This window comes from Bos grunniens, chromosome 7 (genome assembly GCF_055505025.1).
Source record: "Bos grunniens cultivar Pamir isolate PY7600 chromosome 7, Bosgru_T2T1.0, whole genome shotgun sequence".
NCBI lineage: Eukaryota > Metazoa > Chordata > Mammalia > Artiodactyla > Bovidae > Bos > Bos grunniens.
In genome coordinates this window covers 87,071,776-87,099,002 of record NC_141171.1, presented here as the reverse complement: position 1 = coordinate 87,099,002, position 27,227 = coordinate 87,071,776, and the positions used below count along the sequence as shown (strand labels likewise).

Genomic DNA, 27,227 nt, shown 5'->3' with positions numbered 1-27,227 from the left:
AACAACAGACTGGTTCCAAATAAGAAAAGGCTGTGTATTGTCACCATGCTTATTTAACTTATATACAGAGTACATCATGAGAAATGCTGGGCTGGGTAAAGCATAAGCTGGAATAAAGATTACCATGAGAAATATTAATAACCTCAGATATGCAGATGACACCACCCTTATGGTAGAAAGTGAAGAAGTACTAAAGAGCCTCTTGATGAAAGTCAAATAGGAGAGTGAAAAAGTTGGCTTAAAGCTCAACTTTCAGAAAACTAAGATCATGTCATCTGGTCCCATCACTTCATGGCAAATAGATGGGGAAACAGTGGAAACAGTGGCTGACTTTATTTTGGGGGGCTCCAAAATCACAGCAGATGGTGATTGCAGCCATGAAATCAAAAGACACTTACTCCTTGGAAGGAAAGTTATGACCAACCTAGACAGCATATTAAAAAGCAAAGACATTACTTTGCCAACAAAGGTCTGTCTAGTCAAGGCTATGGTTATTCCAGTAGTCACATATGGATGTGACAGTTGAACTGTAAAGAAAGCTGAGCGCCAAAGAATTGATGCTTTTGAACTATGGTGTTGGAGAAGACTCTTGAGAGTCCCTTGGACTGCAAGGAGATCCAACCAGTCCATCCTAAAGGAGATCAGCCCTGGGCGTTCATTGGAAGGACTGATGTTGAAACTGAAATTCTAATACTTTGGCCACCTGATGCAGAGAGCTGACTCATTTGAAAAGACCCTGATGCTGGGAAAGATTGAAGGCAGGAGGAGAAGGGGACGACAGAGGATGAGATGGTTGGATGGCATTAGTGATTCAATGGACATGAGTTTGAGTACATTCCGGGAGTTGGTGATGGACAGGAAGGCCTGGCATGCTGCAGTCCGTGAACTGAACTGAATTGAATAGTTGATTTACAGTGTTGTTAGTTTCAGGTGTTTGGCAAAGTGAGTAAGTTATAAATATGCATATACCCACTCTTTTTCAGATTCTTTCCCCATATTGGCCATTAGAGAGAGTTGAGTAGTTTCTTTGCTACACAGTAGGTCCTTGCTAGTTACGTGTTTTACATACAGTAGTGTGTGTATGTCAACACCAATCTTCCAATTTATCCCTCCCCCACCTTACCCCCTGGTAACCATACCCTCTCCAGTATTTACTATTTGTAGATTTTTTGATGATGGATGCCATGCTCTTCTGAATTGAAGTTCCTTGCACAAATTAGACTGCTCTTTTGCTTTCCCCTCTCCCCAAGACCCTTACCTATTCTCTGATGGCTGTGTATGGAGGGAAGACAGGCAGTCATGAGTCATTGTGTAACCTGAATTAAATAAATGGTATTAGAGAATGCAAAGGCAAGATCTATATTTTCCAATATAAGCCGGTTTCAAAGAGCTATGACACATGAGTAATAATAATGTTAGTATCATTTTTCTCAATGAGAGATGTGAAATTAGCTATTAATGAAGCATTTGACAGTACAGAACTTGAGGAGATGGTCCTGAACCTGAGCAGGAAGAAACAATGGCCCTGAGCAGTCCTTTATGTTGTTGTTCTATGTGCTGGTTTGCAAGGTTTATCCAGCTCTTGATCCTATTTCTGTAACTAGTAACATAGATACTAAGTAGTTTAAGGTGACTGCAACAGACTGGGGGTGGAAGGCAGGGCTGTATGATTTGCTGCTTGCTACAATGATTTGCAATTTGCTCAAAAAGTTCTGCACTCTTGGTCCTCGGGTCCTGTCCTCTAACGCAACCCACTGCCTCTGCAGGCGTTACCTGAGCCCATTGCATCATTTGTGGGGACTTGGCAAAAACAACTAGTGTAGATATTCTGATGTGATCATGCTGTTTTCTATGCTGTGAACCAATAGGGCCTTTGTCTCTAACCCAGGAGTCCCCTGTCTTTTGCTAGCATCCTTGAAATAGAAACAAATTTACTTACTGGATTGCAAGGAGGGTAAATTCTCAGCCTTCACAGGCTTTTGCAGATACCACAACAAAGTTTCAGGTGCACGGACTGGGCAGTAAACAAATGCAAAAAAACCCTCAAAACTCTGCTTATTATTCTAAATTTTTATCAATATGTCACTGTAATTCACATGGGCCTGTGAATTTCATAATACATTTTAAAATCAAATTAGTCTTATAGAAGCCAACAGAAAAAGATTTGCCCTGGACTCTGTATACCCTGGAGATAGGTAGATTTCCATGATTTGAATGGCTACTTATGCTAATAAGTAGAAAATGTATCGAAGTTGGCTTTTTGCCTGGTGGAAACCAAGAGTTCCAAAATAATATAATCATATTATTAATTATTATAGTTCTCAAAATGTGTTGTAGAAGTAACCAGGACAGATAATTTAAAAATAATAACTAACATTGTTACTGAATTATCATATTCCAGACACTGATCAAATGTTCGATATATATTATTTTGCTTGATCCTAAAATTCCATTATCCTCAATTTTTTTCAACCAGTTAACAACATATTTAATGTTTCATCCTTAATATTAATATTTTAAAGTATTCTACCGAAATACATGGATAAATTTAGGGTTGTTGTTCATTGTGCAGTCATTCAGTTGTGTCTGACTCCCTGGGACCCCATGGACTACAGCGTGCCAGGCATTAAGAGGTCATCGGAAAAGGGGTGTACTTGAGGGTGTATTTGGAGGACATTGGATTAGCTCATAAATTGGAACTATGGACCGGGATCTGCAAAAAACAGGGTTTTCAAGGATACCAGGTTATTAGAAGTAGAGATGTGACTGTTCTCCTCAGGACTCAGTTTCTTGCCTTCTTTTCTCTGGTTCCTTTTTGTCTTTTATTTCTTCTGTCTGCTCAAAGTATGCAGTCCATGCCAAATTACTACCACCTACAACTCCTGGACTCATATCCTCACATCTTCACCACTTGAAATAAAAGTGCACATGCCTCTAACTTATTTAAAATTACTAAGGAGGAGTCTGATTGGCATAATATATATATCAGGTGCCTGCTCGTGTACTGTAATTAGCAACCTTTGCTGAATGGCAAGTTTAAATCTCAGAAGAGAAAGATGCTGGGCAAGCCAAGCAAAGAAATGTCCATAACACTAGATTAGACAATTATGTATCTATTTTAAAATTTTGAGCTAATCTTACTAATATTATTGGTTTAGTTTTGTCAAAGAAAGAAGATCAATTGTTATCAATATGTAACTTGAACACCATATGGGAAGTCAGAACCCAAATAGCTAATAAGAGCCTCCGACTATTTTTGAGCATGATAGAGGAGGTTAAAAAATAATAATGTGGTGGATTCATGTTTATATATGGCAAAACCAATATAACATTGTAAAGTTAAAAAGTAAAATAAACTAAAAAAAAATAATGCTCTGTATAGCCAAGAGATGTATTCTAAACACATTGCAATTATCAAGGATCATCAACCCTAAAATATTCCCATCATCAAAAAAGGATTGCCTGGTAAGACCAATAAAGGCAGTTGAGTTTATTATTTATCTTTAATATAAAAACTATACTAAGTCTATCCAGTGTCACAGACACACTAGTTAATTGATTCAACAGCATGTTTGAACTTACATTAGAAAAGCACCTGTTTAGTATTGCACATAAGTAGCATCCATATTCTAAGCGTGGATTTTGACATCAGAGGTGTTCAGCTAAACTTGAGCTCTTTGCAATGATGAACACGTTCAAAGACATTTATTTTCATAAACCTGAAAAGTTTGGCAAACTTTTTCACTAGAAGCCATTTTAGAAGACTGCTTTTGAAGGTTCTGTACACATGAGAAGACTGTATTTTTTTATGCCTGCTCCTATTCCTATTAATAGTGTTGACACCTTTGTATCAGAGCAACATCAAGATGTGTCTGTTCAAAAAAGATGGTTTTACATGCCAAATGACTCACTTTTATCCAAAAGAAAGGTATATGCCATAGTGAAAATGCAGGTTTAGGGAATCATTAGCGAGACCTTTTATATTTGTCTCATGTAATGAGTACCAGCAACTACCTCCATCTCTCCCCCCAAAACTGAATTGTATTGGAATAGATACTGATGGCCTGAAAATAAAGACCAGGATACCCAGGTAACCATTATAAGCATTTATATCGGCTGGCAGGCATGAGTGGGGAGGCACTTAGGGCTGGAGATCCCTTCTCTAGCTGCCCTGAAATCAGGGCCACATGACAGTCCTGGACTCCAGGCACTTTTGCCTTCTTGGCCCCTTTCTCCATAAAAGTAATTACAAGTAGTGTTTTATCACTGTGCCAACGTAACCATGAGTATATTACTATCTCACGTTGAAACATTTTCTTTGACCTGGAATTCTATTTTTAATTCTAATTTAAAAGACACTAAAACATATTCATGGACACCTAAAAACATCGTGGTCACCAGGCACTGTTCTACCACGCCCAATGGATGAGGCAGTCTTCCCCCAAATCAAACCTCTTAACTCTGCATGAACACCCAACCCTGAAACTCTAGCTCAGTCAGTTTCTTGGCATTTCTGGGGTGAGAACTGTTATGAGACCAAAGATTCTAAATGGCTAGCCAGTGAGTCCAAAGACCTGCTAATTTATAAAGAATAACTGCAAAATACCATCACCCACAGGCAAGTAGTCCATTTCACTGTTGACTTAAACACAAATGTTACTGTTGAAAAATTCAGATGGGAAAGAGATACAGTGTAGAAGCAGCTGTTCCTAGGGAACCATTCAAATGTTCCCTTTGGATCAAAGAAATTGACAGAACACAGTGTCTACTTTAGAATATATTTAACATTTGTTGGTTCACCTGATGCCACATTCTGCCGTCCAAGCCACCGAAAAAGAAGCAAACACTTGGGAGTTGTTTGGCAGAAATAAACATCCCTGTCCTAAGTAAGATGAAGCTGTTTTACATTATTCATTTGGTCATTCAATGAATATTCATTAGTGCCTACTGTATTAGTTGCCAGAGAGATGAGCCCAGGCCTCAAGAAGTGCAAAACCTGGGGATTTTAGCCTGCAAGTGACTCATTTGAAAAGACCCTGATGCTGGGAAAGTTTGAGGGCAGGAGGAGAAGGGGACGACAGAGGATGAGATGGTTGGATGGCATCACTGATTCAATGGACATGAGTATGGGTAGGCTCTGGGAGTTGGTGGTAGTGCTGCTGTTCATGGGGTCACAAAGAGTCGGACAAGACTGAGCGACTGAACTGAACTGAACTCTGCAGGCTGTGTCTTGGGAGTTGAAAGGTGGGAGATGGTGATGACGCTTAAAAAGGAAATGGTCAGTCTTTGAAGGAGCTTGTTTGCCTTGTTAAGGAAGTTGATTTTATCCTAAAATTGTTGAGGAGCCAATGAAAGATCTAATTGAAGAATGATGTGACTAAATATATAATTTAGAAAGATAACTTATAGTGGTAGTATGAAGGATTCCCCTTCATGGATCAAAGACTTGTCATGGTGAAGGGGCTTGTGTAACTCAATAAAGCTATGAGCCATGCTGTGCAGGGCCACCAAGACAGACAGGTCATAGTGAAGAGTTTTGAGAAAATATGGTCCACTGGAGGAGGAAATGGCAACCTACTCCAGTATTCTTGCCTAGAGAACCCCATGAACAATATGAAAAATCAATAAGATATGATACTAGAAGATGAGCCCCCCCCAGGTCTGAAGGTGTCCAGTAAGCTACTGCAGAAGCACCAAGGCAATTACTAATAGCTCCAGAAACAACGAAGCAGCTGGGCCAAAGTGGAAACGACGCTCAGTTGTGGATATGGCTGGTAGTGAAGTCCCATGGTATAAAGAACAATACTGCATAGGAACCTGGAATGTTAGATCTATGTTTTTGTTGTTCAATCGCTAAGTCATGTTTGACTCTTGTCTACCTCAGGGACTGCAGCACGCCAGGCTTCCCTGTCCTTCAATACCTTCTGAAGTTTGCTCAAACTCATGTCCATTGAGTGAGTGATGCTATTTAAACATCTTATCCTCTACTGCCCTCTTCTCCTTTTGCTTGCAGTCTTTCCCAGCATCAGGGTCTTTTCCATGAGTTGGCTTTTGCATCAAGTGGCCAAGGTACTGGAGTTTCAGCATCAATCCTTCCAATGAATATTCAGGGTTGATTTCCTTTAGGATTGACTGGTTTAATCTTCTTGCAGTCAAGGGACTCAAGAGTCTTCTCCAGAACCACAATTCAAAAGCAACATTTCTTGGGCACTCAGCTTTCTTTATTTCCAACTCTCAAATCTGAACATGACTACAAGAAAAAGGTACATGAATCAAGGTAAATTGGACATGGTCAAGAGGGAGATGACAAGAGTGAATATCAACATCTTAAGAATCAGTGGACTAAAATAGACAGATTTGGGAAAATTTAATTCAGATCACTATTATATATACTTGGAGAAGGCAATGACACCCCACTCCAGTACTCTTGCCTGGAAAATCCCATGGACAGAGGAGCCTAGTGGGCTGCAGACCATGGGGTCACTAAGAGTTGGACACGACTGAGTGACTTCACTTTCCCTTTTCACTTTCATGCATCGGAGAAGGACATGGCAACCCACTCCAGTGTTCTTGCCTGGAGAATCCCAGGGATGGCAGAGCCTGGTGGGCTGCCGTCTATGGGGTCGCACAGAGTTGGACATGACTGAAGTGACTTAGCAGCAGCAGCAGCATTATATCTACTACTGTGGGCAAGAATCCCTTAGAAGAATTGGAGTTTCCCTCATAGTCAACAAAAGAGTCAGAATTGCAGTACTTGCATGCAGTCTCAAAAAGGACAGAATGATCTCAGTTTGTTTCTAAGGCAAACCATTCAATATCACAGTAATCCAATTTGTGCCCTAACTGCTGATGCCAAAGAATCTGAAGTTGAATGGTTCTATGAAGACCTATAAAACCTTCTAGTGAAAGTGAAAGTGAAGTCGCTCAGTCGTGTCCAACTCTTTGCAACCCCATGGATGGTAGCCTACCAGGCTCCGAGATCCATGGGATTTTCCAGGTAAGAATACTGGAGTGGGCTGCCATTTCCTTCTCCAGGGGATCTTCCCAACCCAGGGATTGAACCTGGGTCTTCTGCATTGCAGACAGACACTTTACCATCTGAGCCATTCTAGAACTAACACCAAAGGGAAAAAAAAAGTCCTTTTTTTTTTTCATCATAGGGGATTGGAATGCAAAAGTAGGAAGTCAAGACATACTTAGAATAATAGGCATGTTTGACCTCAGAGTAAATCAGATCGATTATATTCTTTGCAGCTGAAGCTGGAGAAGCTCTATACAGTTAGCAAAACAAGACATGGAGCTGACTGTGGCTCAGATCATGAGCTCCTTATTGCAAAATTCAGACTTAAATTGAAGAAAGCAGGGAAAACCACTAGGCCATTCAAGTATGACCTAAAACAAACCCCTCATGATTACACAGTGGAGATGATGAATAGGATAGAGTCAAAGGATTAGATCTGGTAGACAGAGTGCCTGAAGAACTACGGGCAGAGATTCTTAACATTGTATAGGAGGCATTGACCAAAATTATCCCAAAGAAAAAGAAATGCAAGAAGGCAAAGTGGTTGTCTGAGGAGTCTCTACAAATAGCTGAGGAAATAGGAGAAGTGAAAAGCAAGGGAGAAAGGGAAAGATAGCCCAACTGAAGGCAAATTCTAGAGAATAGCAAGGTAAGATAAGGAGCCCTTCTTAAATGAACAATGCAGAGAAGCAGAGGAAAACAACAGAATGGGAAAGATTAGAGATCTCTTCAAGAAAACTGGAGATATAAAGGGAACATTTCATGTAAGACTGGGCACGATAAAGAACAGAAATGGCAAAGACCTAACAGGAGCAAAAGAGATTAAGAAGAGGTAGCAAGAATAGATAGAACTGTACAAAAAAGGTTTTAATGACTTGGATAACCATGATGGTGTGGTCATTCACCTAGAGCCAGACTTCCTGGAATGTGAAGTCAAGTGGGCCTTAGGAAGCATTACTATGAACAACGCTAGTAGAGGTGACAAAATTCCAGCTGGGCTATTTAAAACAGTAAAAGATGATGCTGTTAAAGTGCTGCACTCAATATGCCAGCCAATTTGGAAAACTCAGCAGTGGCCAAAGGACTGGAAAAGGTCAGTTTTCATTCCAATCCCAAAGAAGGGCAATGCCAAAGAATGTTCAAACTATCATACAGTTGTACTCATTTCACATGCTAGCAAGGTTGAAAGTGAAAGTGAAAATCACTCAGTTGTGTCCAACTTTTTGCAACCCCATGGACTGTACAGTCCATGGAATTCTTTAGGCCAGAATACTGGAGTGGGTAGCCTTTCCCTTCTCCAGGGGATCTTCCCAACCCAGGGATTGAACCCAGGTCTCCTGCATTGCAGGTGGATTCTTTACCAGCTGAGCCACAAGGGTAGCTAGCAAGGTTATATAAGCTCAAAATCCTTCAAGCTAGGCTTCAGCAAATACATGAACAAAGAATTTCCAGATATACAAACTTGATTTAGAAAAGGCAGAGGAACCAGAGATCCAAATTGCAACATTTGTTGGATCAGTGAGAAAGCAAGAGAATTCCAGAAAAACATCTACTTCTGTTTCATAGACCATTCTAAAGCTTCTAACTGTGTGGATCACAACAAACTTTGGAAAATTCTTGAGATAGAAGTCCCAGTCCACCTTACCTGTTTCTTGAGAAACCTGTATGCGGTTTTAAGAAACAACAGTTAGAACCAGACATGGAACAAGTGACTGGTTCAGAATTGGGAAAGGAGTATGTCAGGGCCGTATACTGTCTTATTTATTTACCCTGCTTATTTAACTTATGCAGGGTACATCAAACAAAATGCCAGGCTGGATGAATCACAAGCTGGAATCAAGATTGCTGGGACAAATATCAGTAATCAACAATATGCTGATGATACCACTCTAATGGCAGAAATTGAAGAGGAACTGAAGAGCCTCTTTATGAGGGTGAAAGAGGAGAGGGATAAAGCTGGCTTAAAACTCGATATTCAAAAGACTAAGATCATGGCATCCAGTCCCATCACTTCATGGCAAAAAAAAGGTGAAGAAGTAGAAGCAGTGACAGATTTTATTTTCTTGGCCTCCAAAATCATTACAGATGGTGACAGCAGCCATGAAATTAAAAGACTCCTGCTGCATGGAAGGAAATCTATGACAAATCTAGACAAATGTTTTTAAAAACCAGAGACATCACTTCGCTGATGAAGGTCTGTATAATCAAAGCTATGGTTTTTCCAGTAGTCATGAATGGATGTACGAGTTGGACCATTAAGAGGGCTGAGTGCTGAAGAATTGATGATTTTGAATTTTGGTGTTGGAGAAGACTCTTGAGAGGCCCTTGGACTGCAAGAAGATCAAATCAGTCAATCCTAAAGGAAATCAACCCTAAATATTCACTGGAAAGACTGAAGCTGAAGCTCCAATACTTTGGCTACCTGATGCAAGGAGCCAACTCATTGGAAAAGACCCTGATGCTGGGAGAGACTGAAGGCAAAAGGACAAGAGGCAGCAGAGGATGAGATGGTTATATAGCATCACCAATGCAGTGGACATGAATCTGAGCACACTCGAGGAGACAGTGGAGGACAAAGGAGCCCAGTGTGCTACAATCCATGAGGTCACAGAGTCACACAGGTATGAGACTGAACAAATGGAGCATCGAGTTACAGTCTTGCTTTCAAGATTGAATCACTTGCAGAGCCTTGAAATTTGCCAGTCCTCAAGCCTCACACTGCAAAGATTCCTGTGTGATTAGCCTCAGGTAGCACCCCAAAGATGAAATTTTTAACAACTGCCCAGGTGATTATAATGTGCAGCCAAAGTTGGAAAACCACTTGCTACCTAAGAGTGGAATATAGCAAGACTGTCATGTGCTAAGTAAGAGATAAAAAGGAACTAAATTAATAGTACCCGAGAAAATTCTGTACAGGAACAAGAAATGTGGTTCTTTGGATTTAGCATGACTTATCTCAAAACGGAGAAGCGGAAAAAAACTTGTGTCTCCAGGATCTAGCCACATGGCTCCACCATGTGGATAAACTGTGATGTATCAAGTCAGTTGATTGCTTTTTTTCCTTCAGATCCTGCTTGCTGTAACGTGAGAATACTAGTAGAAATAAGTTAAAAAGCCAAAAATGGTGCATCAATTAGAAGAAAAATATGTATTGGTTACCTGAAAAGATTTAGCACTCAAATACTTCTTTCAAATCTGATATAATGCTTTACATATGAAACTGCTATAGAACTTTTGCTTGGGCACATATATTACAAAAAAGTGTTTATTAAATCTAAAAATCTATTGTATAGTGAAATTATCACATTTGATTGGGGGTAAAAGATTTGTAAAGAATGTTGCTTTGATGAATCGAAATGCTGAACATTTATAATTACTTTTTATCATTATAGAATTCCTTCAAAGTAGCTTCATAATCATACCACTCTTATTCTTAGGATATACTGAAATAATTCAGGTAGAAATTTTAAAGTGATTAGAAAAAGAGAAAAATAAATTGATTAATTTTTATGACTGCAGAAGTTTCTCATCTTATTTAACTACTCACATAATTCTCTTTAAAAGCTTGAAATGTGTGATTCTTAATGGCAAAATAAAACATCTTCATAGTCTGTAAACTTTCATACATGATTGACTATTGTAATTTATCAATATCTCTTCAAGCAAATTCTGAAAATGAGATTATTAAACTAGTGAAATTAACACTGCATTTCTAATTCTCCAGCTTCCAGACAGTTTGCTCAACAAGCACTTTTCAGTTCATAATTGTACTTTTCACCTCAAGGTTTGAACCAAATTTAAATTTCAGTTTTATAATCTGACTTAATATATCAATTCAAAGATGTCTCTTTTACTACAAAACATCTTTGTTCGAAGAAGCATGATCCTCACCACTGAAATTTATCAAAATCTGTTAAAGGAAAAATACATTAGTTCTGAAAATGTGAATGGATAAAAGTATTGCCTTATTTACTGTAATGATGTCCTGATGACAAAAAATGTCCTTTCTAATGTTAGACAGTAATTAAGTGAAAGTGAAAGTCGCTCAGCCGTGTCTGACTTTTTGTGACCCCATGGACTATACAGTCCATGGAATTCTCCAGGCCAGAATACTGGAGTGGGTAGCCTTTCCCTTCTCCAGGGGATCTTCCCAACCCAGGAATCGAACCCAGGTCTCCTGTATTGCAGGTGGATTCTTTACCAGCTGAGCTACAAGGGAAGCCCAAAACAGTAATTAAGTTAATAAATATTTTTAGAATACCTTCCAGATGTAAGGTACTATATGAGCATCACAGGTGATATCTAAAAACAAGATCCCTACTTCAAGAGAGTTTAAGTCTTTAGGAGGTAAGAGAGTCACACATCTAAGAGTCAAACAGGAAACATTAAAAACCAAAAGAAGCAAAGTTAAGTGCAGTGAGGAAGGAGAGATCACAGTCAGGTGGAATAGTTAGAAGTCATAGAAGTAACAGGATTTAAGTTAGATGGACCTAAAAGAAATCTGTATAGACAAGGAGGAGTTTGGGGCATTATGGTCAGGTACTAGGTCAAGGGCGAAAACGGAGAACTAGGATGCAGTTTGCAGGGCAGCAGCATCAGCCTCAACCTGGATCATGTTAGAAACAGGGAATCTTGGTCTTGGCTTCCTGAATCCCAGTTTGCATTTTAATAGGAATGCTAGGTGATTGGTACTGATATTAAACATTTTAAAGCACTCTCAGAATACTGACAGTAAATTTTTTTCCGTAAAAGGTCAGATAACAAACATTTTTGGCTTTACAGGCTACTCTGTTGCTTAGCATGAAAGCAGCAAAGATGACTGCATGCAAATGAAAAAGCCTGGATGGGTTCCAATAAAACTTTATTACTGTGACCATTAATTTCATGTATCACCTTGACTACAACAGGGGCTTCCCGGGTATTTGGTTGAACATTGTTCTGGGTGTGTCTGTGAGAATGTCTCTAGATAACATTTGAATTTGGACACTAAGTGAAGCAGATTGCCCTCCTCAATGTGAGTGGGCCTTTTCCATCTGGTGGAAGCCTGAATGGAACAAAAGGAGGCGTTAAAGTGAATTTGTTCTCTTTGCCTGACTGTTTTAGAGCTTCCCTGGTAGCTCAGCTAGTAAAGAATCTACTTGCAACGCAGGAGACCCCAGTTTAATTCCTGGGCCAGGAAGATCCCCTAGAGAAGGGAGTGGCAACCCACTCCAGTATTCTTGGGTTTCCTTGGTGGTTGAGCTGGTAAAGAATCTGCCTGCAGTGCGGGAGACCTGGGTTTGATCTCTGGGTCGGGAAGATATGCTGAAGAAGGGAATGGCTACCCACTCCAGTATTCTGGCCTGGAGAATTCCATGGACGGTCACAAAGAGTTGGACGTGACTGAGCAACTTTCACTTTCACTTTGGAGCTGGGGTATTGATAGATCCCTGGGTTGGGAAGATCCCCTGAAGAAGGAAATGGCAACCCACTCGAGTATGCTTGCCTGGGAAATTCCATAGACAGAGGAGCCTGGCAGGCTGCAGTCCATGGGGTTGCAAAGAGTTGAACACATCTTAGTGACTAAACAACAACAACAAAAGATATATATATATACACACACATGTATACATATGTGTGTATGTGTATATATATTTGTGTGGGTGTTTGTGTGTGTGTTTACATATATGCAGGGAGAATGTGGGGTGCTCAGTTGTGTCCAACTATGGACCCTATGAACCATAGCCTGCCAGCTCCTCCGTCCATGGGATTTTTCAGGCAAGAAGAGTGGCTTGCTATTTCCTTCTCCAGGGGATTCTTCCGACCTAGGGATTGAACCCACATCTCCTGCGTCTCCTACATTGGCAGGCAGATTTTATTTTCTTTTTTAACCACTGTACCACCTAGGAACCCACATACATATATTCATTGTATTAGTTCTGCTTCTCTGGAGAAGAACCCTGATTAATATAGTTATGGACAGCAAGTTTGAGTTTCATATAATTTTCACATGTCATGAAATACTGTTATTCTTTTTCTTTTTTTTCAACCATTTAAAAATTTAAAAATCACTCTGAGCTTACAGGGCATACAAAAACAGACACTAGGTAGATTTGGTCTGTGAGCCATAGTTTGCCAACTATGTCTTAGAATACTGAACATCAGTAGGAAAACAAGTTAGCCTTTCAATTATTTTTATCATCTAAATTCTAGATTTTATAACAATAGAATAATAACTATAGAGATATTTATACTCTCTCAGATCAGATCAGATCAGTTACTCAGTCGTGTCCCCATGAATCAAAGCACACCAGGCCTCCCTGTCCATCACCAGCTCCTGGAGTTCACTCAAACTCATGTCCATCGAGTCAGTGATGCGATCCAGCCATCTCATCCTCTGTCATCCCCTTCTCCTCCTGCCCCCAATCCCTCCCAGCATCAGAGTCTTTTCCAATGCGTCAACTCTTTGCATGAGGTGGCCAAAGTATTGGAGTTTCAGCTTTAGCATCAGTCCTTCCAATGAACACCCAGGACTAATCTCCTTTAGAATGGACTGGTTGGATCTCCTTGCAGTCCAAGGGATTCTCAAGAGTCTTCTCCAACACCACAGTTCAAAAGCATCAATTCTTCAGTGCTCAGCCTTCTTCACAGTCCAACTCTCACATCCATACATGACCACTGGAAAAACCATAGCCTTGACTAGACAGACCTTTGTTGGCAAAGTAATGTCTCTGCTTTTGAATATGCTATCTAGATTGGTCATAACTTTCCTTCCAAGGAGTAAACGTCTTTTAATTTCATGGCTGCAGTCACCATCTGCAGTGATTTTGGAGCCCAGAAAAATAAAGTCTGACACCGTTTCCACTGTTTCCCCATCTATTTGCCATGAAGTGATGGGACCAGATGCCATGATCTTTGTTTTCTGAATGTTGTGCTTTAAGCCAACTTTTTCACTCTCCTCTTTCACTTTCAAGAGGCTTTTTAGTTCCTCTTCACTTTCTGCCATAAGGGTGGTATCATCTGCATATCTGCGATTATTGATATTTCTCCCGGCAATCTTGATTCCAGCTTGTGTTTCTTCCAGCCCAGTGTTAATTCTTGCAGCTCCCCAAGACAGGGAGAGGGGGCAGGGTAGAGAGGGAGGGAGGAGGACTGGGGCTAGCAATCTATGTTTTTAAAAATTCTCCAAGTGGGTATGATGAACGTTAAAATTTGAAAATTGCCAAACTCAGTATAACTCTTGTTAAGAATCCTTCCAGATTCCTGGAATTCTCTTGCAGACCCATTGAGTGGAAATCTCTGGTTTGCATTTTAACAGGCTCCTAGATGACTGTTATGCTTGTTCATATTTGAAAGTCACTACTTTAGAGTTGGTGCTTCTCTTTCATCCCACCACTGCATCCAACCTATAAGACCTTTGCCAAATCCTATAAACTTTACATGTGCAAAAATTTCCAAACCTAATGCTAATTATCAGAAAAACCTAAGAGTTTTATAAAATTCCCAGGCCCTGCTCCAGAATTACACAGAAAAATGTATAATATAAATGTAAACATATGTTCTTTGGAAGGAATGATGCTAAAGCTGAAACTCTAGTACTTCGGCCGCCTCATGAGAAGAGTTGACTCATTGGAAAAGACTCTGATGCTGGGAGGGATTGGGGGCAGGAGGAAAGGGGGATGACAGAGGATGAGATGGCCGGATGGCATCACTGACTCGATGGACATGAGTTTGAGTGAACTCCAGGAGCTGGTGATGGACAGGGAGGCCTGGTGTGCTGCGATTCATGGGGTCGCAAAGAGTTGGACACAACTGAGTAACTGAACTGAACTGAAACATATGTTATATGATACATATGATATACACACACACACACACACATACACAGACACATATATATGATATACTATATGTCCATCTGGGAACATGGTGAGGAATTTACTCCTATATTCTTAAATTTTATGTAGCTACTCATGAGTAGACATTTGGGCCTCATATTAGAATTTACTCCCTTGTTCTATTTTAATAAACTTTAATTTGGGCTTTATAAAGTCCTCATTATGAAAACAATCACAAATAATATCCAAATTAAAGTTATGCAACTCTGATCATTTTATGCTCCCACTCAAAATTTTTGACTGTGTTACATACAAATTACTCAGCTTGACATTCAAGACCCTCTGCTAATCTTCTTACTAATTCATATCTCAGTTAATTTAGCTCATTCTCCAACCAACCAAGCTATGTTCTTTTTCTGGTCTCTGGATACATCTCATACTTTGTACCCTGCTTTGACCAATCACGTCCCTTCTACCTATAGCATGCCTTTGCTAAATATAAAAAACAAATAAAAATGTACATAAATGTTATATTCTATGTGTCAGTTAAGTAATAACTAACATTTATTGAATAATTGTAGAAGCCAGTCACACTGCTATAATCTTCACATGCAGTAACTAACTCAATCCCATAAAACCACCTTGTGAGTTAGCTACACTGATTTTCTTCACTGTTCAGAGGATGAAACTCAGGGTAAAATAGATTGAAGTAACTCTCAAAGAATATTCAATAGCAAGTAGTAAAACTGGGATTGTGAGCTTTGAAATATTAGGTCTACTGAATCACAAATGAGAGCATTCCATCTTATTCAGTCCGCTCAGTCATGTCCAACTCTTTGCAGTTCCATGGACTGCAGCATGCCAGGCTTCCTGTCCATCACCAAATTCCAGAGCTTACTCAAACTCATGTGCATTGAGTCGCTGACGCCATCCAACCATCTCATCCTCTGTCATCCCCTTCTCCTCCCACCTTCAATCTTTCCCAGCATCAGGGTCTTTTCCAATGAGTCAGTTCTTCACATCAGGTGGCCAAAGTATTGGAATTTCAGTTTCAGCATCAGCCCTTTCAGTGAATATTCAGGACTAATTTCCTTTAGGATTGACTGGTTTGATCTCCTTGCTGTCAAAAGGACTCACAAGAGTCTTCTCCAGCACCACAGTTCAAAAGCACTAATTCTTCAGTGCTCAGCTTTCTTTGCAGTCCAACTCTCACATCCATACATGACAACAGGAGAAACCATAGCTTTGACTAGATGAACTTTTGTTGGCAAAGTAATATCTCTGCTTTTTAATATGCTGTCTAGGTTGGTCATAGCTTTTCTTCCAAGGAGCAAGTGTCTTTTAATTTCATGGTTGCAGTTACCATCTGCAGTGATTTTGCTGCTGCTAAGTCACTTCAGTCATGTCTGACTCTGTGTGACCCCATAGACGGCAGCCCACCAGGCTTCCCCGTCCCTGGGATTCTCCAGGCAAGAACACTGGAGTGGGTTGCCATTTCCTTCTCCAATGCACATACTGGATGCTTGGGGCTGGTGCACTGGGATGACCCAGAGGGATGGTATGGGGAGGGAGGAGGGAGGGGGGTTCAGAATGGGGAACACATGTATACCTGGGGTGGATTCATTTCGATATTTGGCAAAACTAATACAATATTTTAAAGTTTAAAAATAAAATAAAATTAAAAAAAAGAAAGTGAAAAGTGAAAGTGAAGTTGCTCAGTCGTATCCAACTCTTAGCGACCCCATGGACTGCAGCCTACCAGGGTCCTCCGTCCATGGGATTTTCCAGGCAAGAGTACTGGAGTGGGGTTGGAGCCCCCCCAAAATAAAGTGTCTCACTGTTTCCCCATCTGTTTGACATGAAATGATGGGACTGGATGCCACGATCTTAGTTTTCTGAATGTTGAGCTTTAAACCAACTTTTTCACTCTCCTCTTTCACTTTCATCAGGAGGCTCTTTAGATTTTCTTTGCTTTCTGCCATAAGGGTGATGTCATCTGCATATCTGAGGTTATTGGTATTTCTCCAGGCAATCTTGATTCTACCTTGTGCTTCATCTAGCCTGGCATTTTGCGTGATGTACTCTGCATAGAAGTTAAATTAGCAGGGTGACAGTATACAGCCTTGACATACTCCTTTCCTGATGTAGAACCAGTCTGTTGTTCCACGTCTAGTTCTAACTGTTGATTCTTGACCTACATACTGATTTCTCAGGAAGCAGGCAAGGTGGCCTAGTATTCCATCTTATTAAATTGCTGTAAAATTGTGTTGGAAATGACCATATGATACTTTATATAATAGTTCTATTCACTTGTGATTAATTAGTATAATAAAAGGATAAGGTGGTGACAGATTACTCCCAATCATGATTGTAACAGGCCAACTCTTTGTTAATTTGTTTTGGGAAGAATTAACAGTGATTTTTTTTAAAAGCCACAGGAATTACCTTTATGTTGATTACATACCTCTAGTTAGCAGAAAAGATGCTAAGCCTTTTGGACTGAATGGTCCCTAGTTGGGGCTGAATGAACTATGGGTCTTCCGTTGGTTTTCAAGTCACTAAAGAGTAGTACCTACACTAGTACCAGGTATCAGCACTCAGGGATAAGAAATCTTATTACCTAGTTCCCTACTGGACCCTACTCAAGGGTTATTATCATTGAGAAGGGACTTTATTTGTCCATGTCATAATCATTCTACTATACTCTAAGGACCCTGAGATAGGACTGTGAAATAGCCATTTTTGTGTCCCCGTTGCCATCATCACCACCACCTAATAATTAGTATCAAACCTTCAGTACAGTGATTTAATATGATATTTTGAATTGAATATGGATTTTTAGAATTTGCTCCTCAATATATTGAGAAACCTATATGCAGGTCAGGAAGCAACAGTTAGAACTGGACATGGAACAACAGACTGGTTCCAAATAGGAAAAGGAGTACATCAAGGCTGTATATTGTCACCCTGCTTATTTAACTTATATGCAGAGTACATCATGAGAAACTCTGGGCTGGAAGAAGCACAAGCTGGAATCAAGATTGCAGAGAGAAATATCAATAACCTCAGATATGCAGATGACACCACCCTTATGGCAGAAAGTGAAGAGGAACTAAAAAGCCTCTTGAAAGTGAAAGAGGAGAGTGAAAAAGTTGGCTTAAAGCTCAATATTCAGAAAACTAAGATCATGGCATCTGGTCCCAGTGCTTCATGGCAAATAGATGGGGAAACAGTGGAAACAGTGTCAGACTTTATTTTTCTGGGCTCCAAAATCACTGCAGATGGTGACTGCGGCCATGAAATTAAAAGACGCTTACTCCTTGGAAGGAAAGTTATGACCAATCTAGATAGCATATTCAAAAGCAGAGACATTACTTTGCCAACAAAGGTCCGTCTAGTCGAGGCTATTTTTTTTCCAGTAGTCATGTATGGATATGAGAGTTGGACTGTGAAGAAGGCTGAGCGCCGAAGAATTGATGCTTTTGAACTGTGGTGTTGGAGAAGACTCTTGAGAATCCCTTGGACTGCAAGGAGATTCAACCAGTCCATTCTAAAGATCAGTCCTGGGTGTTGTTTGGAAGGAATGATGCTAAAGCTGAAACTCCAGTACTTTGGCCACCTCATGCGAAGAGTTGACTCATTGGAAAAGACTCTGATGCTGGGAGGGATTGGGGGCAGGAGGAGAAGGGGATGACAGAGGATGAGATGGCAGGATGGCATCACCGACCCGATGGATGTGAGTTTGAGTGAACTCCGGGAGCTGGTGATGGACAGGGAGGCCTGGCGTGCTGTGATTCATGGGGTCGCAGAGTTGGACACGACTGAGCGACTGAACTGAACTGATACTGTCTTTACATCTTAATTTTCAGTAGTCCTAAAATATAAAAGAAAAAGTGTTTGAATTTGGGGGGAGTTAAATTTATATTGAGGATATTTTTTAAATGCTCTTTCTTCTTTTCCTTTAGTAATGTTCTGTTTTAGAGAAACTAGGTTATTTACTGCAGGAAGAATAAGACAGGGACACATTAGGGTCAGAATAGTAAAGAGCAATACCCACGCACTGCTTCTAGTTTTCCAACCATGTTCCAGTCTCTCTGAGGCCGAGAATTTGGTACGGCTCCAGACATACTTCGTTAAAAGAACCAGGAATGCTTCTGTTTTACGATCTTGGCTGTTCAATCTGATCTGCCCAATGTCATCCCCATGTAATCGTTCAGTTCAGTCGCTCAGTCGTGTCCAACTCCATGCGACCCCATGAATCGCAGCACGTTAAATTGTTCAGGTTAGCTTTCACAAGTCCTAAATGTATTGCTATTCCCTTTTGAACAGCCCTCCGCGTCGCTTCTCCTTTAAATCTTGTCGGGAAGGGGCGGAGCTAGAGCCAGGAAAGGAGGAGCGGCTTCTGTGGGCCACGCCCACTTGGGGTAGCAGGCGCTGGAGACACCAGGAGCCATTCTCCTCCTAATCCGCTCCGGAAACGCGACTGGGGACGGAATTACCACGTGAGGTTGACGTCATCGCCCCCGCGCCGGGTTGTCCTGACTTGGCTTCCGTGGGATCCTGGAGGTGGCTTAGGTGCTTTACGTCAGGTTTTGTACAGTTCGTGGTCTTCTCTCTACAGGCTCCCTGGGCCTCGCCTCCGATTTCCCGATGTACCACAACAGTAGCCAGAAGAGGCACTGGACTTTCGCCAGCGAGGAGCAGCTGGCGCGGTTGCGGGCCGATGCCAACCGCAAATTCAAATGCAAAGCGGTGGCGAACGGGAAGGTGAGGGCTCGGGCTCTGTAAACTCTTGCCTGTCCCCCCCCTCCCCCAGGACGTACCCCACACCTCCCTCCCGCCTCCTCGGCGCAGAGTGCGTTTATCCATCTAATCAACAGCGAGCACCTTGCCAGGTACAGTGGGTAAGGAGACGGACAAGGCCGTCCATCCCCTCAGTCGAGCGGCGGACTGTATAGTCAGTAACAAGGCAAAGAAAACACTTTGTAGGATGCTAATGTACCGGGGGTAGGTTTCTCTTAGTGGCTGGTGTGGAGATGGGGAAAGGACTTTCCCGGCGGACAGAGCCACAGGTGCAGAGGCGGAGTTCAGAAATCGCAGAGCTGGTCTCTGGAACGCTCTTGATCGTGTGTGGCGGAAGCAGAGTGTTGAGAGGCTGGAGAACACAGGCAGGGAACTTGTAAGCGGAAGTAAGTAGTTTGAACTCTGTGATGGAGAGATGGGAAACCTTAGAAAGATTCTAAATGGGAAATTAATCTTGTCAGATTCTGTTCTAGAAAGAGCTTTCTGGGAAAGATTGGATTGATTGGATGGGGCAGGGCAGAAGAAGGGGGATGAGACACCGTTAGCACAAACCAGTTGACTACAGAAGGTTTGGACTATAGTCTGTCCGCCACGCCCTTCCAGTTTTACTTTTACCTGTAACTCTCGTTTACTTCATATCATTTTATTTTTGTGCTGTACAGAGTAGTACTTCCTTTGCTAAATTTTCAGTATTTGGCAACTGTTAGCTCATATAATCCTCACAAGTACCCCATGAGGTAGATACTGTTATTATCCTTGCATTACATCTGAGGACACTGAAGTACAGAGAGGTTGAATAACTTCTCAGGCTATAGCTAGTAAGTGGCAGAGCCAGGATTTGAACCCATGGAATCTGGTTTCAGCTGTCCTTCTGTAAATCGCAATGCCATGCTGTCTCTATAAAATGAGCCCCACCTGTGTTAGTTTCCTAGGCCCGCCACAATACCATACACTAAGTGACTTAACACAGCAGAGATTTATTGTTTGAGTTCTGGAGGCTAGAAGTGTGAGACCAAGGTGTTTGTGGAGTAGTGCTCTCTACAACTTCTAGACCCTTTCCTTTTCAGCTTCTGGTAACCCCAGGTGTTTTTCCGCTAGTGGCAGCCAACTCCAGCCTCTAGCTCCTTCTTTCCAGAGTGTTCTCCCTGTGTCTCTGTCTCTTTATATGTTCTTCTTACAAAGCTACCAGTCATATTGGATTAGAAGCCTTTTCTACTTCAGTAGGACCTCATCTTAACTAATTGTATCTGCAAAGACCTTATTTTCTCACATTGTGAGGTACTGGTGTTAGGACTCAACATACCTTTTTTGGCACTTGTAATTAAACCAGTAGTGGCACCAAATAGATTTTTTTGTTGTAAAATTGTAGTATTTATTAACCCTACAGTGTATTTCGTAGAAATTTTATAGAGATGCAGAAGAGGTAATATGTTAAGGGTCAGAAATATCCTTGAGACACTTGATTTTTACTTCAACCTCTGTGACTCAATAACCGACTGAGAAAGGGCTATTGAAAGTTTTCCAACCATTGACGGTTTCTTCCTTTTGATCTGTAAAAGTGACATCAAACTTGTGAGCATATACACACGCTCCTCATGATTGCTTATACCTTAGTGAGCAAATATTCAGCTGACATTCTGAGAAGTTATGCAATTGTGGCACAGTTTTAGTTTATTGAATATTTTTTAAAACTTATTTTTGTGTAATATTAGCAATTCTGTAAAGAGAAAATGAGGTACATTTCCCTTTGGTTAGAGATAAAAACTTAATTAAATCTGCACAGAGAAATATTAAGATTATCTAACTTATTAAACTTTTGTTCTAACTTTTGATCTAAAGGTTCTTCCAAATGACCCCGTCTTTCTTGAGCCTCATGAAGAAATAACGCTCTGCAAGTATTATGAGAAAAGATTATTGGAATTCTGTTCGGTGTTTAAGCCAGCAATGCCAAGATCTGTTGTGGTAAGCTTTAGTGGTAATGAGGTATAAATTTCTGTAGCTAACTTACAAGAGCTTATAAAGATTAATCTTATAAGCTAACTTATATCCTCTTATAAATATTTAACTCAATTCTCTATCCACTTTACTCAAAAATGCACCTTAGTTATGTATATAATTTATGCATCAATATTTGTTGTCACATATTTTTCAATGAATGCATTAAATTATGAATTCTTACATTGTATCTTACACAATGTTTCAAAACTCATTTCATGTCAAAAGAATTTTGAGGTCTGCTGGATATGTCATGACATTCTCATTTTATAGGGAAAGAAAAAAATTATTTTCCCTCTGGGTTCTCATGCCTTTGTTTCGGATGTTTGTGTATGTGCTTGTGTGTTTCTGTGTGTTTGTACTGTGATAGGGTGTTGTTGAGGAAAAATAGGTAGTTAAAACTTTTTGGCTATATGCATTTGTATATGCTGTCTCTGTAATTTTTTCTATCCTCTCTTTTAATTGGAGTATATTTGATTACAGTGTTATGTTTCAGCAAAGTGATTTAGTTATACATATACGTATATCTCGGAGAAGGAATGGCACCCCACTCCAGTACTCTTGCCTGGAAAATCCACGGGTGGAGGAGCCTGGTAGGCTGCAGTCCATGGGGTCGCTAAGCGTTGGACACGACTGAGCAACTTCACTTTCACTTTTCACTTTTATGCGTTGGAGAAGGAAATGGCAACCCACTCCAGTGTTCTTGCCTGCAGAATCCCAGGGACGGGGGAGCCTGGTGGGCTGCCGTCTATGGGATCCCACAGAATCAGACACAACTGAAGTGACTAAGCAGCAGCAGCAATGATACATATATCTATTCTTTTTCACATTCTTTTCCCATATAGGTTATCGCAGAGTATTAACTAGAGTTTCCTGTGTTATACAGTAGGTTCTTGTTTATCTACATACAGTAGTGTGTGTACTTTAATCGTAACATAATTTATCCCTCATCCCCCATCTTTCCCCTCTGTTAATCAAAAGTTTGTTTTCTAAGTCTGTGAGTCCGTTTCTGTTCTGTAAATAAGTTCATTTGTGTAATTTTTAGATTCCGCATAGAAGTGATATCGTATGATATTTGTCTTTCTCTGACTTCACTTAGTATGTTAATCTTTAGGTCCATTCATGTTGCTACAAATGGAATATTTGTTTTTTGTTCAGTTGCTAAGTCATGTGCAGCTCTTTTGTGACTGCGAGAACTTTGCCCGCTAGGCTCCTGTGTCCATGGGATTTTCCAGGCAAGAATACTGGAGTGGGTTGCCATTTTCTTCTCCAGGGGCTCTTCCTGACCCAGGAATTGAACCCACGTCTCTTATATCACTTATGTCTCTTATGTCTCCTTCATTGTCAGGCTGGTTCTTTACCACTGGGCCACCTGGCTATGGCTGAGTAATATTCCATTGTATACGTGTACCACATATTCTTTTTAAATTCTTCTGTTGATGGGCATTTGGATTGCTCCCATGTCTTAACTGTTGTAAATAGTGCTGCAATGAGCATTGGGGTCTTTGTATCTTTGAAGTATGGTTTTCTCCAGATATATGCCCAGGAGTGGGATTGTTTATCATATGATAGCTCTGGTTTTAGTTTTTTAGAGCCGTCCATACCGTTCTCAAACTACCACACAATTGCACTCAACTCACATGCTAGTAAAGTAATGCTCAAAATTCTCCAAGCCAGGCTTCAGCAATACGTGAACCGGGAACTTCCACATGTTCAAGCTGGTTTTAGAAAAGGCAGAGGAACCAGAGATCAAATTGCCAACATCTGTTGGATCATCAGAAAAGCAAAGAAGTTCCAGAGAAACATCTATTTCTGCTTTATTGACTATGCCAAAGCCTTTGACTGTGTGGATCACAATAAACTGTGGAAAATTCTTCAAGAGATGGGAGTACAAGACCACCTGACCTGCCTCTTGAGAAACCTGTATGCAGGTCAGGAAGCAACAGTTAGAACTGGACATGGAACAACAGACTGGTTCCAAATAGGAAAAGGAGTCCGTCAAGGCTGTATACTGTCACCCTGCTTATTTAACTTATATGCAGAGTACATCATGAGAAACGATGGACTGGAAGAAGCACAAGCTGAAAGCAAGATTGCTGGGAGAAATATCAATAACTCAGATATGCAGATGACACCACCCTTATGGCAGAAAGTAAAGAGGAACTCAAAAGTTTCTTGATGAAAGTGAAAGAGGAGAGTGAAAAAGTTGGCTTAAAGCTCAACATTCAGAAAATGAAGATCATAGCATCTGGTCCCATCACTTCATGGCAAGTAGATGGGGAAACAGTGGAAACAGTGTCAGACTATTTTTCTGGGCTCCAAAATCACTGCAGATGGTGATTGCAGCCATGAAATTAAAAGACGCTTACTCCTTGGAAGGAAAGTCATGACCAACCTAGATAGCATATTGAAAAGCAGAGACATTACTTTGCCAACAAAGGTTCGCCTAGTCAAGGCTATGGTTTTCCCTGTGGTCATGTATGGATGTGAGAGTTGGACTGTGAAGGCTGAGCGCCGAAGAATTGATGCTTTTGAACTGTGGTGTTGGAGAAGACTCTTGAGAGTCCCTTGGACTGCAAGGAGATCCAACCAGGCCATTCTGAAGGAGATCAGCCCTGGGTGTTCTTTGGAGGGAATGAGGCTAAAGCTGAAGCTCCAGTACTTTGGCCACCTCATGCGAAGAGTTGACTCATTGGAAAAGACTCTAATGCTGGGAGGGATTGGGGGCAGGAGGAGAAGGGGACGACAGAGGATGAGATGGCTGGATGGCATCACCAACTCAATGGATGTGGGTTTGAGTGAACTCCGGGAGTTGGTGATGGACAGGGAGGCCTGGCAAGCTGCGATTCATGGGGTTGCAAAGAGTCGGACACGACTGAGCGACTGAACTGAAGTGATACTGTTCTCCACTGTGTCTGTACCATTTTACATTCTCAGCTGCAGTGTAGGAGGGTTCCCTTTTCTCCATACCCTCTCTAGTATGGATTGTTTGTAAAATTTTTGATGATGGCCATTCTGATGTGTGTTAATACCTCATTGTATTTTTGGTTTGCATTTTTCTAGTAATTAGCCATGCAGAGCATCTTTTCATGTGCTTTTTGGCCATCGGTACATGTTCTTAGGAGAAATGTCTATATTATATCTTCTGCACATTTTTTTATTGGGTTTCTTTTTTTTTTTTTAATATTGAGCTACATGAGCTCTTTGTATATTTTAGAGATTAATCCCTTGTTGGTTCTTTGTTTGCATTTCTCCCATTTTGAGGGTTGTCTTTTTGTTTTGTTTATAATTTCCTTTTCTGTGCAAAAACCTTTTAAGTTTAATTAGATCTCATTTGTTAATTTAATTACCCTCGGAGGTGGATCCAAAAAGATACTGTTGTGATTTATGTCAAAGAGTATTGTGCCTTTGTTTTCCTCTAAGAGTTTTATGATGTCTGATCTCACAGTTAGGTCTTTAATCCATTTGAGTTTATTTTTGTGTGTGGTGTTAGTGAGTGTTCTAATTTCATTCTTGTATAGGTAGCTGTTCAGTTTCCCCAGCAGCACTTATTGAAGAATGTCTTTTTTTCATTATATATTCTTGCCTCCTTTGTTGAGAATAACCATGAGTGCGTGGGTTTATTTCTCTGCTTTCTATCCTGTTCCATTGATCTATGTGTCTGTTGGTTTGCCAGTGAAAGTTGCTCAGCTGTGTCTTGACTCTTTGTGACTCCATGTACTGTACAGTCCATGGAATTCTCCAGGCCAGGATACTGGAGTGGGTAGCCTTCCCTTCTCCAGGGGATCTTCCCAACCCAGGGATTGAACCCAGGTCTCCCACATTGTGGAATTCTTTACCAGCTAAGCCAGGAGGGAAGCCCAAGAGTACTGCAGTGGGATGCCTATCCCTTCTTCAACGGATCTTCCTGACCCAGGAATCAAATCGGGGTCTCCTGCATTGCAGGCGGATTCTAATAGTTTGCCAGTACCATACTGTATTAATTACTGTATCTTAATAGTATAGTCATAAGTCAGGGAGCCTCATTCCTCCAGCTCTGTTTTTCTTTCTCAAGATTGGTATGGCTATTTGGGGTCTTTGGCACCCCACTCCAGTACTTTTGCCTGGAAAATCCCATGGGCAGAGGAGCTTGGTAGGCTGCAGTCCATGGGGTCGCTAAGAATCAGACATGACTGAGCGACTTCACTTTCACTTTTCACTTTCATGCATTGGAGAAGGCAATGGCAACCCACTCCAGTGTTCTTGCCTGGAGAATCCCAGGGACAGGGGAGCCTGGTGGGTTGCCATCTATAGGGTCGCACAGAGTTGGACACGACTGAAGCGACTTGGCAGCAGCAGCAGCAGCAGTGTTTCCATACAAATTTTAAGATTTTTTTTAGTTCTAGATTTACAAAAACTGCCATTGGTAATTTGATAGGGATTGCATTGAATCTGTAGATTACCTTGGGTAACATAGTTATTTTGACAGTGTTGATTCTTTCAATCAGGAATATGGTAAATCTTTCCATCTGTTTTTGTCATCTTTGATATCTTTCATCAGAGTATTACAGTTTTTAGAGTACAGGATTTCTGCCTCCTCAGGTGGGTTTATTCATAGGTATTTTATTCTTTTTGATGTGGTCAAAAATGGAATTGTTTCCTTAATATTTCTTTCTGATCTTTCATTTGTATATAGAAATGCAAGAGATTTCTGTGTATTAATTTTGTATCCTGCAAATGTATAGAATTCACTGATAAGCTCTGGTAGTTTTATGGTAACATCTTTAGGATTTTCAATGTTTAGTATAATGTCATCTGCCAGCAGTAACAGTTTTGTTTGTTTTGTTTTGTTTTCTAATTTGGATTCCTTTTGTTTCCTTTTCTTCTCTGATTGCTGTGGTTAGGACTTCCAAAACTGTTGAGTAAGAATGTTGAGAGTGGACATCCTTGTCTTGTTTCTGATGATAGAGGAAATGCTTTCCGCTTTTCACTCTTGAGCATGATGTTGCTGTGGGTTTGTCATATATGGCCTTTACTGTGTTGAGGTAGGTTCTTTTTGTGCACTTTCTGGAGAGTATTAATCAAATCAGTGTTGGATTTTGTCAGGTTTTTTCTGTGTCTATTGAGATGATCATATAGTTTTTATTCTTCATTTTGTTAATGTGGTATATCAGTGTAATTAATTTGTAGATATTGAAAAATATTTGTAGCCTAAGAAAAATGCCCTTTGATCACAGCATATGACCATTTGGCTGGGCTTGGTCTCCACTGCTGCACAGGCTTTCCTCTAGTTGCAAGTGCACGGCCTTATTGGGTGGCATCCCATGTTGCAGAGCACAGGCCTTAGGGCACGTGGGCTCAGTGGTTACGGATCCTGGACTCTACAGCGCAGGCTCAGTAGTTGTGGCACGTGGGTTTAGTTGCTCCACAGCATGTGGGTCTTCTCGGACCAGGGATTGAGCCTGTGTCTCCTGCAATAGCAGGTAGATTCTTTACCACTGAGCCACCAAGGAAGTCCTCGTGAATGATGTTTCTAATGTATTGTTCAATTCAGTTTGCTAGTATTTTGTGGAGGATTTTTGCATCTATGTTCATGAGTGGTATTTTGTGGT

At 40.8% G+C, this 27,227-nt stretch overlaps 1 protein-coding gene across 42 annotated transcripts in view; it reads left to right on the top strand.

Annotated features, from left to right (window-relative positions):
• Positions 1–27,227, top strand: part of CCNH (cyclin H) — a 420,860-nt gene that overhangs the window by 338,711 nt on the left and 54,922 nt on the right. For 12 of the 42 annotated variants that reach the window (XM_086412928.1, XM_086412920.1, XM_086412932.1 and 9 more), the window contains 2 exons: positions 19,460–19,605; positions 21,481–21,603. In XM_086412928.1, the coding sequence (XP_086269054.1) occupies positions 19,489–19,605; positions 21,481–21,603 (240 nt within the window). In that variant the 5' untranslated portion in view covers positions 19,460–19,488. The other 30 variants (XM_086412909.1, XM_086412916.1, XM_086412900.1 and 27 more) reach the window with 10 other exon arrangements.